Source organism: Andrena cerasifolii, chromosome 4 (genome assembly GCF_050908995.1).
Source record: "Andrena cerasifolii isolate SP2316 chromosome 4, iyAndCera1_principal, whole genome shotgun sequence".
Lineage (NCBI taxonomy): Eukaryota > Metazoa > Arthropoda > Insecta > Hymenoptera > Andrenidae > Andrena > Andrena cerasifolii.
Genome location: NC_135121.1, coordinates 20,956,915 through 20,971,035, shown reverse-complemented (window position 1 = coordinate 20,971,035; position 14,121 = coordinate 20,956,915). Strand labels below are relative to the sequence as shown.

At 40.1% G+C, this 14,121-nt stretch overlaps 1 protein-coding gene and 1 long non-coding RNA gene across 2 annotated transcripts; one reads left to right on the top strand and one right to left on the bottom strand.

Annotated features, from left to right (window-relative positions):
• The first annotated feature begins 144 nt into the window (after positions 1–144).
• Positions 145–894, top strand: LOC143368246 (uncharacterized). Its single transcript, XR_013085186.1, has 2 exons — positions 145–271; positions 364–894. It is a non-coding gene; the product is annotated as an uncharacterized LOC143368246 (long non-coding RNA).
• Positions 895–1,848: 954 nt separating this feature from the next.
• Syngr (synaptogyrin) lies at positions 1,849–12,225 on the bottom strand. The gene is made up of 9 exons (XM_076810768.1): positions 11,939–12,225; positions 11,683–11,850; positions 11,414–11,501; positions 11,078–11,309; positions 7,614–7,727; positions 5,606–5,832; positions 5,053–5,200; positions 4,697–4,937; positions 1,849–4,291 (listed from the first exon to the last, which is right to left on the bottom strand). The coding sequence occupies exons 2-8, from the start codon at positions 11,834–11,836 to the stop codon at positions 4,725–4,727; spliced, it is 1,176 nt and encodes a 391-aa protein (XP_076666883.1). The 5' UTR covers positions 11,837–11,850; positions 11,939–12,225; the 3' UTR covers positions 1,849–4,291; positions 4,697–4,724.
• Between the last annotated feature and the right edge of the window lie 1,896 nt (positions 12,226–14,121).

Here is a 14,121-nt window from a genome sequence, read left to right as displayed (position 1 = left end):
GAGCAAGAACAGAATGTACAGTACTCGTTTAAAATATGGAAATCTGGTGCTTAGAATTGAGAGTTGGAATATTTTAATAAGATTTCGGCAAGATGTTGGGACAAGCGAAGCTTAACTAACTATCATCTTAATATAAATCTCCCATGACACCGCGCGCGTAGTTTGTAGAACGCGAGTGAGACGCGTCGCAATGTTGATAAACACAAGTTCTGAGTTTCGAAACAAAAGCAACGCATATTATGTAGGTCCCAACGTTCAGCGAGTATGTTAGGTACTTATACATATTTACATTTTACAGTAACAATAGATCTCCAAGTTGACTCGTCGCGTCCTCTGTTTCACGACACCAACTTTTCACCAAAGCACCCCGAATAAGGAAGACTTTAACGATCAGTAAAAAGATATAATAGGCATCAAGGAAACTCGGCGATGCTTACTAAGGCTAACAAGGTAGCGCGACGCGTGTCGATCGTCGAACGACGAAAGAAACGTGAGAAATGAGCAGAGCTACCCATTTGAATAGTGGGCGGCTTCGTGCCGCAGCTTATCACGGCGGGTGTTGCTGATACGGAATGAGCCGATGCCGATGGATTCTCTGTGTAATTCCTAGTCTACTCCAGAGCAACGATCGATCTGTCGACCCAATGAAGCCTCAGAACCACATACCTATTGGCTTCGTACTCTTCGCGTTTTGATCCGTTCTCTGTGATTTCACTCTTTTCCTCTTTTTTTCTTATCAAACAACGAAATAATTTCTTAGATAGTAACTGCTTATAAAGGAGTTCGGAGTTTGATTTGTAAAAAAGGAAATTTTTGGTCAGATTATTAATCATTAAATATTTAGTGGAGATTACGACGTAGCTGGAAGGTATCAATAAAGGAATATGAAGATGAGGTCGCATTTTAGGCACTGAAAATTTATTAAACAACAGAAGTACGCTACTGAATGATACAAACCCTAGTAACGCTTTCAACGGATAGGTATAGAAAATGCAATGAAATTGCGAAAAGAAATTGCCGGTTTTTAAGTCTGAGGAACGCTATTGGACGACGGGCGTTAGGAAAACAACGAGAAATAGACTGCGCAGTACTGTGAGGGAGATAATTTAAAATTTTATTCATACGCAAATTGTTAATATAATTGCCGTTCGTTTAATAGTAAATAAGAGGTCCGAATGTTTCTCGTTAATTCTCCCAGGATTTGTCGACTACGCTAATGAATTATTGTGACATAAATAACGCTAGAAATGAAACGATATTTGTATGCTCCGTTCATGGAATTCTCCTAGGCGGGGCGCGGCTCCAGTTGGTTCGCAAATGTTACCGCGTTAGAGAGTCAGTGAATCGAAGCTTATTGGTTTTTGGCTATATCATTCGATCGTTGGACGCGCATAAAAATAATTACTTGCTCGTATCTCGTCTATAGTTAATTACACGATTATACTTCTTTCTAAACACTCAGATCTTTTACTGCTTCGAATGCAAATACAGCTACGTTGCATACTAGGTGTCTCAGTAGTTGCGATCACGACGGATCAAACGTTTCGTACAATGCGACATTAGCGTATTAATCATGCCAAGAGAGGGGAGGCAGCTAGTGGTTCTCCTCCCTTCTAAATGTGGATAGCCGATCCTTAGAGCTGCGGGGGTGGTAGCCTCGATACTTTTATAATTTTTCAAATATGACCGAGGGAACAGGACACTGGGGTAATAGAAATGAATGATAACGTTCGATCCTTCCGAGGATTATTAATAAATCGCCAAGGTATTTTGTACCAGTGAGATAGAACGACTGCTCGCATCCACGAGGACACAATAATATCCGTTAAAATGAGACACCTAGTACAATCACAATGATACAACAACTATTTAATTATCGATACCATTTTAATACATATTTCCTTCTTCTCAGCAAGAGAACAGTGTTCACGTTGCGAAGTAGTAAACAGTCGTTATTACAAAAACTGAGGTCCAGAAACACCGTGAAAGTTCCGAGTTCTTATTGGCCCAAGAATATTTTCCCTTTTTCGGAGGAAAGTTGCCCAGAATAGTGACTACACTACGCGACACACGCGCGGCGATGCTTTAAATAGAAAGAGGAAAAACAAAGTGAGACTCCAAATTGAAATCAATGGTACAGCCTTCAAGTTTCATCGCGTGGCTTTTCTTTTTATGCCTCTAACGTACTATCGCACTGGTGTCACTATAATGGGCACGTAAAAAATTATGTTATCACCAATTCGAGTCGTTATTAAGAAGAGCGCAATATTGAGAGCGCTCTAAAAGAAAAGTAGTACAGCTTATCATAAAAACAGATGTTTATTTGTTGCTCTTGATACGACGCTACCGTGCGAGACCGCTATTCGAGACCATGAGACGCGGGCGGCGTGGTCGACGCGGGGGAAAGTACCTCTAATAGTCGTGCATTTAGCCCCGAGATTTTTTATTCCAATGTCGCCCCGATATTGCTGGAATGTTAGAAATGCCTTAAAAGGAAATGGAATGTAACCGTAATGTAATAATTCGTCATCATTCATCAGCACAGTGCCTAAGAAGTATGGATCCAGTGTCGTTTACGAGCAACACTGCGTTTAAACAACTAAGCGGCATTTGATCGTCAACATCAGAAACAAGAAATTCAATTTCGCAATGTCGCGAAACTCAATCCTATCGCCATAATTACAAGTAAATCTGGAGAAACTGGGTCGAAAATGTATGATTCGCAAACAAAGGGGCGCCCCCCTTAACGAGCCATGTATCGACACGTGCTGGCTCGCGAAGTTCTCCCAATTTCTCGGTCGCGCTGATCGCGTAAATACACTGAAATAAACGCGCTCGCAAGTTTGGAGCACGAGATTCTAACGAAACAGCCTGAATGGTTCCCTGCTGGTTTTCCGAAATCAGATTAGCTTGAAGGTATGTATGGCACGGCGATGGCACGCAACATCCGGTACCGTTTCATACAAAGCGTACTTGGGATCCGCCGATACGTCGACGGGACACGCGTGGGCGTATTGCGAGCAGAGGACCCTCTAGCAACGATAAGTGTAGAATCGAGAACAGATGGTTCGATATTTCCACGGTGGGCCCCCCTGTATCGCGGCGGCTCCTCTATGAACACGTTATAACACGGTAAAGTATATGTGCATGTAACTACTTAAGAATTATTACAGAGCCGCTATCCTTTCTCTGGTATCCGTTTACATTACATTTTCTGTATACCGCGATGCCCCGCTACTAGTACCTCGATGTCCCCGCCGCATCTGGTAGCCAGGCATTGCCGTACATTCGGTACGTGTACTTATATACGTGTACATATACACGGTGTTCTGAAAACGGCAATACAAAGGAAAAATATAAAGGGATTCCTCTCGCTCGGGATCGAAAAGGCGGACAGAAGGACATATAAAGAGTAACCTTCGCCTTTTCTGTTTTCCTCTCGTTTTAACTATCCGGCTACGATCAAATGCATAGTGCAGCTGTGCGTTTGTTTGAACGTTTGGGGACGTCCCTTGGGAACGCGTCTCGATTCCCGAAATTCATGACATAAGCTGCGGTGCACATTCAACTCTTAATCGCAACTTATTCGAGAGTACTGAGCATTTAGCGCTAGAAAAAAAATTAAGAAAAGTCACTCTCCTACGATTATTTTCACTTCAGCGACGCGAAATCTTACATTTCTCGCTTGTACCGCTCTATTTTCGGCACACCTTATATATTATTATATTAATATATATATTTTTATATATATATATATATATATATATCATTCTGTGGATGGTGAGTGCCCATCTTTCTCTCTCTTCCTCTCTCTATCGCGCGCGCTCCCTCTCGCTCTGTTGCACTCTCTCGTTGCCTCAATCCTGATTGTGTACCCGAGGGAAGTAATCCAACTCCTTTCTTATTTTTTTTTGCTTTTTTATGTTCTTTCTTCATTCTTGCTTACGCCACTGATTCCAGGTGTGTAAGACTTATTAAGTGGTCAACAATAAGAAGCACAGTTTTAACAAGTAACGTTTGTTGCCTTTCGTGCGTACGCACCCATGCATTCTTGTCTTCTTTCTTCTTCATTCATACGCACACACCACATGCATACATATACAAGCGCGCGCATGTTCCCCCTATTCCTCTCCCCTCTCTCCAACTCCCGCTCATTCCTTCTCCCTTTCATTCGCTAGTTGTCTTACTATGAGAACTTACTCTATCGACATTGCTCAGTGACCTATCGAGTGATCGAAAAGTTCCTCGAGGAGCTTCTGCCTTCGTTTTCCTACTGATTCTTGCGTTGTGTCTGAAAGGCCACCACACACAACCGGGCGTTAGTAGAATTATAGAGATACTGGTCAACGTTGACGTAACAGCTGTATATCTAGACTCAGTAGAATTCTGATCAGATGTTAATACACAGTAAAACAACTCCATTTATCTGGATCGTTCGTGCGATAGGAGTTCTCCGATTTTCCTCATTACCTATAATTTTTCGTTCCAGTAACCGGTTTTCGTGTTTCGAGAAGTGGATTGGCTAAGATTTTGTGGTGATAAATGGAGTTGTACCATAGCGAGGGATTAACTAGACTCAAATTCAATCCCCGTGGTTCCCAACTTCCCCTCTCTTACACTAGTTTTCCGGTATGTTTGAGAGGTATGCGTGGGGCTGTCATAAATTGTACGCAAATTGAAATGAAGTTTGCATTACCGATAGCGATAAATTATGTTTGAAGGGGTTAGTAAGCCGGAGCTTGGAAATCGGGCATCCGTTGCTGTTGCTGTGGCTGCTGCTGCTGCTGGCCAAATGGCGGGTCCTGGTAGCCAGTGTCGGTTGCATCGGGGTAACTTGTATATCCTGTTCCTCCAACAGGATCCGCCTCGTAACTAGGCGCGAAAGCTGCATCAGTCCCTTGCTTGAATCTTTGGAAGGCGAACCAGGCACAGGCGGCCTATCAAACGTGTACAAAAACAAATAAGGAATTTGAAATCGATGTAACATATTTTGCGTCTTTACAAAGGTATATACTTTAACTCCTAAACTTATTCAAACTATAATCTATGTACCCAAGTGAAAATGGAGAAGAAGGAAAAGGCGATCGCGCTTTGGACATTGTTCACTCCATAGTTCTCCTTTGGTGGGAGGGATTTGTTCCAAGCGTTGGTTAAGTAACAGAATCCAACGAAGTAGAGGAACGCCCAGAAACCTGAAAATCTAAACACCGGAATGCGATATTTTAATTCCCCTGAAACAGAACTATACAGTTTGCACCCTTTCGCAAATTTGGTGTCTCTAATTCTTGAGCAATCTAATAGCATATGACAATTTAATACCCGGGAGTAATTGATAGGATTCCATTTACAGTGGCGGTGAAAAGAAAGTTTGAAACTCGTATTGTTACATGTCCGCGTAACTCACTTTGTGCTAGGCTTAAGTATCACGTCGATATCGGTGAACCCTCCGATCTATGGGACATAAATAAATTTCAAGATATAATTCTTTCTAGCGGAACTGTCTTATTTTCGTTACCATTTATAGTTCAAACTTCCTTCCAACCTCTATTTTACGTAAATGTGTAGAGGAAAGCCATTTTTGCTAAAACGAAGATTACAACGATACCCTAAATCGAGGAGGACAAAGTGCTTCCTGGTCTTAACGGAGGACATCTGCTCGAACAAATATTCCCCGACGAGGAATCCGATGCTGGCAAGGAAAGCGAGCACTCCGATCCCAATCCCGTAATTGCAAGCGTTGTGATCTTCATTGTAGAGGCACACTTCTTTTCCGTCTTCCCTTGTGATGTACCCTTTGTTGCTTATGCATCCAAACACGATTATCGCGAAGAGCTATAAAATGAAATGGTTGGTTCCGGGATCATTCGACGACACTGCTCGGTCTTTTTAAAGGAACACCGCACTGGGTATCCTAATGGTACAATCAAGTGGGGCTAAAAGTGTTGCTAAATTGAGTTTCTATCGTTTTCGATTGAGCGGCATAAAGTGCTGCACATATAGTTTGTTTGTTGATACGATTATTAGCGCAAAGAGGAAGCAGGAAGTATAAGTAAAGGGATGGATGAAGATGGAAGCTACATTTGAAACGAACGTTGAAATCCGTTACAAAGTATTGACTTTGGGATATATTCGATATTTCAGTGCTTAAATTGGAATTCAGTTACGCGCCCCTAAAAATATTTGCCTCTTCCGCGCTGCTATTTATGTAAAATCGAATGTAGGTTAGACTTGGTCCAGTTCCGCCTCGACACGAAAGTGGATTAGACGAAGGTCAGAAGTTCTGAGAAACGAGACAGAAATGTAGAGGAAACTAATTACGAGACGGAGTAATTCAAGTAATTAAAGCAGCCGTAAAATTTATTTCTTCGTTTACATTACCGCAAGTAGCGTAACGCTTACAAAACAAATCGAGTGCTATAAACAACAGAAAGAAAATACCTTAGGCATAAACTAGAAATAATAACTATGATGTATATAAATTCATTGACAATAATTAATAAAATAGTGACTGTAACTAAATACTAGAGAAGGTTTCCAATATAACACGAAAATAATATAATCCCCAAGTTCGGAAGTTTGGGCTCCCAAAATAATCAATACAGCTGGAACTTCGTACCCCGATAAGTTGTTAATTTTTCCACTTAGATTACCCGGATGTACGCGCGTAGGAACATTTTGTACACCGAATGTGAACAATTTCGGAGAATTTAATCAACCAATTTGCACAACATTACAAGGGAAGAATCATCTTAATGCTCTAAAATAACAGAAACGTTACGAATTAATGTGCGGTTGAAAGTGTTTGTTATTTCGATGACTTCGGGATATTTCTCGCATCGGGAAACGGGAAGGCCGCGGAACTCTTATCCCATTGAATCATTGGAAGCACTCGTAACGAGAAATAGGTATGATTCCGGCAGAATGACACTTCCGGCGGCCTCGAGCATCAAACGACTCGAGTGGTGCGATATATTCGCGCAATGGTCGATTATTCGAGATGCGAAACGTCAATTAACAGAGGCCCCCCTCGCAACCACCAGCCGATCCCCTACATTCCGAGGTGTAATTAGAATCTCGGCGAAACCGTGCGCGTACTAGTTACCGCCTCGAACTCTGCCCCGAGGATCGATTCCGCGGTGTCTCCGCTCTCGACACCTCGTCCCCCTCTTCCGAAACGGAAACGAGCTCTAATCAATGAAAAAACCGCGAAACATCCCCGTGTTCTAAAAGCTGCGGGATCCGATCGACGGCGATCGGTGTTATTCGCTCGATCGGGGGGCAGACACGGAGCACCGTAAACGTTCCGATTCGTTCCACCCCTTTCAAGCATCGGGATAAAACGTATTCGAGCAGTACGGCCGGGGGAGGGATCGACGGAAAATTGTACGAGATTCCGTATTATGGGGAGTATCGCGGGGATTCGCGAAAAATCAATAGAACCCCATCGTGCGATGTTGGCGAAGGCTGGGTTGGGGGAGGGGGAGGGGGGCGGCGGAGATGGGTTCATCGTTTAAAATCAATGCTCGTCGCATAAAATCGACATTTCGTTGAATTCTCGAAGACGTCGCCGTGAGGAGCGAGAAGGTCTCGGGTGTTCCGATACGAGAACTTACCAGGGATACGGCTCTTAGGATGACTTGAGGCCTTTGGACGAAGGCAATGGGGTCGAAAGGGGCTCCTGCCTTTCCTCCACCGTACGCTCCACCGTCCATCTTAGGGCGACTGAGCTGAAATTTGAAAGCTCGAAGCTGATGGAAGCGCGCACGCGTCAAGGGAGGTTATCCTTTTTTCTACCCCCACCATCGTGGTATTTAGGGTGGATCCCACCATTGATGTGTAGGTAAGTATATGTATGCTGGATACGGCGGCGGCAGGGGAGGCTCTGTGACGTGTGAGATTTTGTGTTTGAATGTGGTATGCCTGTTTGCGCGCGGCTTTATAATTTATAGAATGAATGAAGCGTGTTATTAATGTTTTATAATTAATTATTCTTTCGTCATAAATATTTATTAGTTGCTAAGGTTTTATTACATTATCTGTACAGTACATAATATATTCTTTTCTCTAACTAAAAAGACGTGTACTAATATTCTTCTATTAATCACGTAGGGCAGTATTCTCATTACTTGCTTATTTCTTAAGATCGTCTTAAGCATGCGGCAACCTTTACTAGCTACTAGGATAGTAGAGGATGCCGCATGCTTAAGCATTTGCTTAAGAATAAGTAGCGACTGAGAATACCGCCTGTAAACTCTTTCTAATCGGATATCCCCGACAGACGATTTGAGCCTGCGCCATCTTTCGGAATAAACCTGTTCGCCATCTGAACGGGGTCATTGGTACTAAGGTTTCTCGATTCAACTACACGCACGCTAAAGCACGCTTCTTCACGCCATTGTGCAGCTGGAGGATATGTATAATAATATAATAAATTTATAATAGAGTTTTAATAAAATGTGTCGCGATATATTTAATGAATGTCATGGATGTTTAGGTTTATTTTCTGTGCTACATGTCACAAGATGGCGCTAAAAGTTATCACTTATTCCGCCCAATGAACTATCGTCTCTCCACGCTCTCACTCCCATTCCATACTATTGTCTATCCATATCACTTATATATCACATTATGTAAGGACAATGTTAAGTCGCAGAGGGGATTAGTGACCTACGAGCCTACGGCGTATGCGTGTACACCGTTGGAAAGATGTTGCAAAGATGAATCGATTGATACGTTTTTTACTTCGAAATCAGATGGGATCATCTCGAAAAATGGCCTCAAAGTTCGAGATTTTGCGGTTTTGAACAAAAGAAACCGGTAGTAAAATCCCATCCGGCCCGACGGACCTCGGGTAGTCACCTGAGGAAAAACCTAGGGATGTAAGCGATACTCTAGCAGGCTGGGCGGCAAATGTGCCTCATGACCTTAATTTCAGGGCCGTGTTGGGCTTGCGTTTGTCCTATGGGCCCCTTTCCTATGATGCCCAGTACGAAATCGCCAATGGATTAGTGGCCCATAGGGCAAACGCAGGCCCATCACGGCCTTGAAATGAAGGTCCGAAAAACCGCAAAATCTCGAACTTTGATTTCGAGATTTCCCATCTGATTTCGAAGTTAAAAATCGTATCAATCGATTCGTCTTGGCGAGATCTTTCCAACGGTGTATAGCATACGCTGTAGGCTCGTAGGTCACTAATCCCCTCTGCGACTTAACATTGTCCTTTGTACGTCTATTTTATCACACTCGTGTAGCTTATTACTTATTACTTACATCTTATATGTTATATCTATCTTACTGTCTATGATTGCATTGACTTAAACTTAATCTCGCACCTAGTTTCATTCTTAATACTGTATTGTACTTTATGTTTTGTATAGTCTCTAAATTTTATCAAAATTGCGACATCCTGTGCATACTTTGTGTACCTGCACTCTTTACAGCTATTTAAGATAAATTAAACTTTTCCTCTTATCCCGCTTCTTTTCTTTTCTATTTCTGTTCTTTTTTTTTTCGTTTCCGTTCCCCTTTCCCCTATCCTATCCTAAATGGTTATATAACCGTCAGTCTTTTCGTTAGCTTGCTATCTTGCGAGCTTGTACTATTTTGACTTTATATACTTCTATCTTCCTCTAATACTTTAGCAGTCCCAACTTCCATCTATTCTCCCCTATTACTTAATTCCGTTCTCTTATCTAGTTTATCGTCCTATACTACTATAAGGTTTTCTTTTTCTTTTCCCAATATCACGGCCCTTTCGTTCATCCCTTCGTATTCTATTTCCCTGTTTCCTTCCTTATATTCGTATTTCTAATTTCTAGCTACTTTTAGTCTTTGGTCATATTTTCAGTTTGACTTTGTGTAGGAATCCTACAATCTTTCTAGCTACCCATGGTTTGTCCCCGTTAATCATATTTACAATGCTCTCCCCCTCTCTGACTCCTCTCTCCTTCAGTTCATCTCTCAGCTTCCTTCTCTCCTCCTCGAATCTGTTGCATCTCCATACTACGTGTTCTATGTCACCATGCCTTTCCTGTACAACGATTCAAATTGTAATGATTCGCTCTGATTCTACTCAATATATTGATTGATCCTTTTTCCATATGTGTCAGTTTTTAAAATCATGGGGTTCTGTTCTAGATTATTGTTGGTCAATGAGAAGTATTTTACTCCTTTATACCTTCCTTCTTCCTTTATATCCATGATTAATATCTCAGCATGTCCATTCTTCTCTTACTCTTTTCCATCACATTGTTAGTGTGTTCCTCGTAATTCAGCTTTTTATCCAGGGTGAATTTTATCCCAAGAATTTTGCCTTGTTTCCCTCCTGGATTTCTTTGTTTTTGATTTTGACCGTAACTTTTTCTTTATTCCTCGTGTTGGTACTTCCGAGTGAAATTTTCTATGTTTGTCTTTTTTTCCGCAATATCCAGTCCGATTCTCTTAGGATTTACTCCTATCCCTTCTATTGCTTGTTCCAGTTTCAAAATATTCATTTGTATCGAGTTTCCTGTTGTGTATATTGCAATATTTTTATTTTTTCCGTATCTAAACCACTTGTTAAATCCGACGTGTATATATTGTATAAAATCGGGCTTAATATCGCTTCCTGCGGGAGTTCTTTCCACAATTTTCCTGTTACAGGGATATTGTAACTTTTCGTACATTCTCTTTCTCTTCCCAACACTTCTTTTGCCTGAGTTTTTTTATCGTGACGTTATGCTTTACATTATCATAGGCTGCCTTAATATCTATAAATGCTGCCAGGGTTTCTCTCCGGCTTTCAAATCCGGTTTTGATATGCGTGGTGAAGTCGTTTTCGCAGATGTTATTATTGAACAATAATATGCACGGATTATGTACTTAAGTGGTAGCGTTTATTTATTATTTGTACATTGTGTACACTGATGTAATCAAAGCAACACTTTCAGCAATGCAAACGTTACCAAGCCTATACTAATCGAAACATAGAAGATATGAGCGCTGCCACATTTTGGTTTCACTTTCAACTGTAAAAATAAAGAAATTTCATTGTATCGCTATGTAAATAAAATTACTTCTGTCATTAATTAAACGTTACCTTTACAATTAGTTGTTCGAGTTCATAAAGCTTTTTCCTCGCCTCCTCCACTTCCACCAAAGTTGCATTAACAGAAATGGGTAATATCTGAGAGGCGCTTAAACACTTATTGGGATCGATAAAGAAATTAATTCTCTCGTTTGAGAGTCGTAGTCGACAGTAGGCTACGAATGCTTGTATCAGAGACAACTGTTGCTCTCCGTGTTTAAGTATTTCAAAGAAATGTTGGATCCTAAAACATTTACAAGTTGTAACTGCTTGCTTTTTTATTCATTTCATATATGTCACCATCTTATTGTTTCATTGCCGTTAGATTTAATCTAACGAAGCTTCTACCTGTCCTGAACACTTGTCACGATAGCGGATCTTTTCCTTTTTATATCCAAAGCATTCTTTATTTCTTCTGCTTTTTGAGAAGAGGCACCTGTATTAAGATCGGTTAAATTAAATATAAATAAGTAGCCTGATTAGAATCCAACGAAAAATATAAAGGATACATTTCACGATATATAGAGTAAATTAATTAAAGGTAAAGAAATTCAAATTTTCTTATCCAAAAGAAAATGCTTTTATTTAACGCTATTGTTCAAATTCTTCTAGTTTACCTAACATTATCAATTCCTGTGTACTTAGTTCATGCAAAACATGGGTTGATATATTTCTTTTTTTGCATTCTGGTATTAATTCAGATGCACCCAAGCCACGTAGTAAGGTAGCTGTTTGTTTATTAAAACTAAACGGATCGCAGAGTCTATCCATTATTTCAAATTACACTAAAAGACAGAATCACAAAATCTACGACTGAGTAAATGCATCAAAATTTAATTATATTTCTAACTATCTACAGTTTTAAAAGTGTACCTTTCTTACGCTTCGTCTTTGAGAAAAATATTAATATATGCACAATTACTATAGTGGAATTAAGTTTTACAGTTAGGTTACGTTGCTGACAAAGATATATACGTTCATTCAGGAACTGCTAATAGTTAATTAATTACAATAAAAATAATTGCATCCACTATATAGAAATCTGGTCAAAAGTCTATACTTAAAAAATCAAAAACAAATGTGTACAAATTATCTGTAGAAAATACATAAGTAATTCGTTCAATAAAGTACGCATTCGCTATAGGGCGACACACGTTTGTTGCAACCCATATGCAGGGAGCGGCGAGCTCCAGCTACGCTGATGGAGGGAGAAACACCTATCGATGTGCTATATTTAGTTTTACAAAACTAATAACTAATAACTATTTATACAAACAAAAAATGTATTAAATAATATTAAACAGATATATTTCTATTTTATACAAATACATATTTCAATACCAATAAATATTTTATTCAAAAACTTGACGCTGCGCCCCGAATAGGTATTGCTAAACTGAATAAATATTAATAAATTGCATTAATCTTTTAATATATATATATATATATACACATGTAATAAATATGTATAAATTGCGTTTCTAATAAGTATATGTATATGTATTTTAGATTGTAACGGAATTATTATAAATTAATAATACTAAGACAATTAACATTTTTTCGGTTTCGCAGCGCCAAGTATTTTGAATCAAAATGGCTTCTATTCGGCACAAGCCGCCTATCCTCGTCCACTATCCAGTAGTATATACAGATCAGTGAGTCTATACACTCACCGTATAAACCCTATTCACTCACTGCATGAACTACCAATCACCACTGCCTGTAGTCTATGCGCAGTATGCGTGAATTGAAACACACCCCTTATGTCCGTACATCATGCTGAAATCTGCCGCAAATGGGTTTCGAAATCTGCAAAACTCGTTATCTGAGAACTTGACCAAAAAGGTGGAGCGAGATACAGTAAACATTCGTATTAAACCTTAAACCCGACGAACGGGGCTGACGGTGAGCGTACGACACGTTGCGCACTTCCGTGCGGACTGCGGCCAATGCCGCAAGTAAGAAAACCCAAGAGCGAGCGAGAGGGAATGAAACAGTTGACACGAAGTTGCCGTCGACTCTTGCGTTCCCTCTCGCTCGTTCTCGGGTTCTCTCACTCTCGACCTAAGGATTCCAAGAAATGGTGGGGATAGTCACCGGGCGTACTACGCATGGTAAAATCGGGGCTATAACGAGGATTTACTGTAATGATAATTTCAATAATAACTTCGGAATACGAATTGCATCATGTATCAGTAGATATTAGTTTAAAAACACCCTCTTAACATTCAAGACAGCACTATTTTTTCATCCTCAAATATCCCACTCAAAAAGATAAAAGAAATGAAAACTGTCACCTAATTATTATTATTAAAATATAAAACTAAAAAGTTAAAAATAAAAGAATTAAACAAAAATTAAAACGGACTTCAAAATAATAAAAATGTACTAAAAAGTAAAAAATAATTTTTTCCCTTATTTAATCTACGACCCTCATATTTTTTAAATCGGCGCCTCATCATTAGCACTGCCGCCGCGAAAAAGAATCGTAAATTAAAAACGAACTGTGTTCTTGCAAAGCCTCCTTAAAGTATCCACCAATTAGATCGCGCAGATTAGCTTCTGGAGGGTGGAGTGCTCCCCTACTCCGCGGCTCATTACAGACATTAAAGGACGGAGTAGGACGAAGTTAAAGTATGCAAAGTCAACATTCCAAAAACTCTTTACAGACAAAAGAAACCTTTATTCAACTCCCGTTTAATTATACTCCACAAAAATGCGCATTTCCATGAACACTCTCTGTCTATTCAAAACTTAAAAGAACGCATTAATATGTTATCTACAACGAAATCCTGGAAGAAAAATCGTTCTTATTAGAACTAGATAGAAGATTACGAATTTATGACAGTCGATAATGACGATGATTGTTGTCACTAAGTTACCTCCGAGATTACTTGTAAACAGATTAATACTCGTGCTATATACGACGATGAAAATGGTAATCTGCCCCGAAACAGATTATCAGGATTCTACCGATCGAATTATTAGACAAAATCGCGGGCACGATAGCTCGCGATAGCTCGCCCGAGTGGTTTCGTTTTCTACAAAGATGGGCA

What these genes read in the sequence shown, in the direction of transcription:
- Syngr (XM_076810768.1), bottom strand. Translation starts at nt 11,836, where the DNA reads ATGGATAGACTCTGCGATCCGTTTAGTTTTAATAAACAAACAGCTACC. An exon ending in TCGAACAACTAATTGTAAAG is followed by an intron (nt 7,728 to 11,077) that starts GTAACGTTTAAT and finishes TTCAAATTTCAG; the next exon opens with CTCAGTCGCCCTAAGATGGA. An exon ending in TTTGTCCTCCTCGATTTAGG is followed by an intron (nt 5,201 to 5,605) that starts GTATCGTTGTAA and finishes TCCGGTGTTTAG; the next exon opens with ATTTTCAGGTTTCTGGGCGT.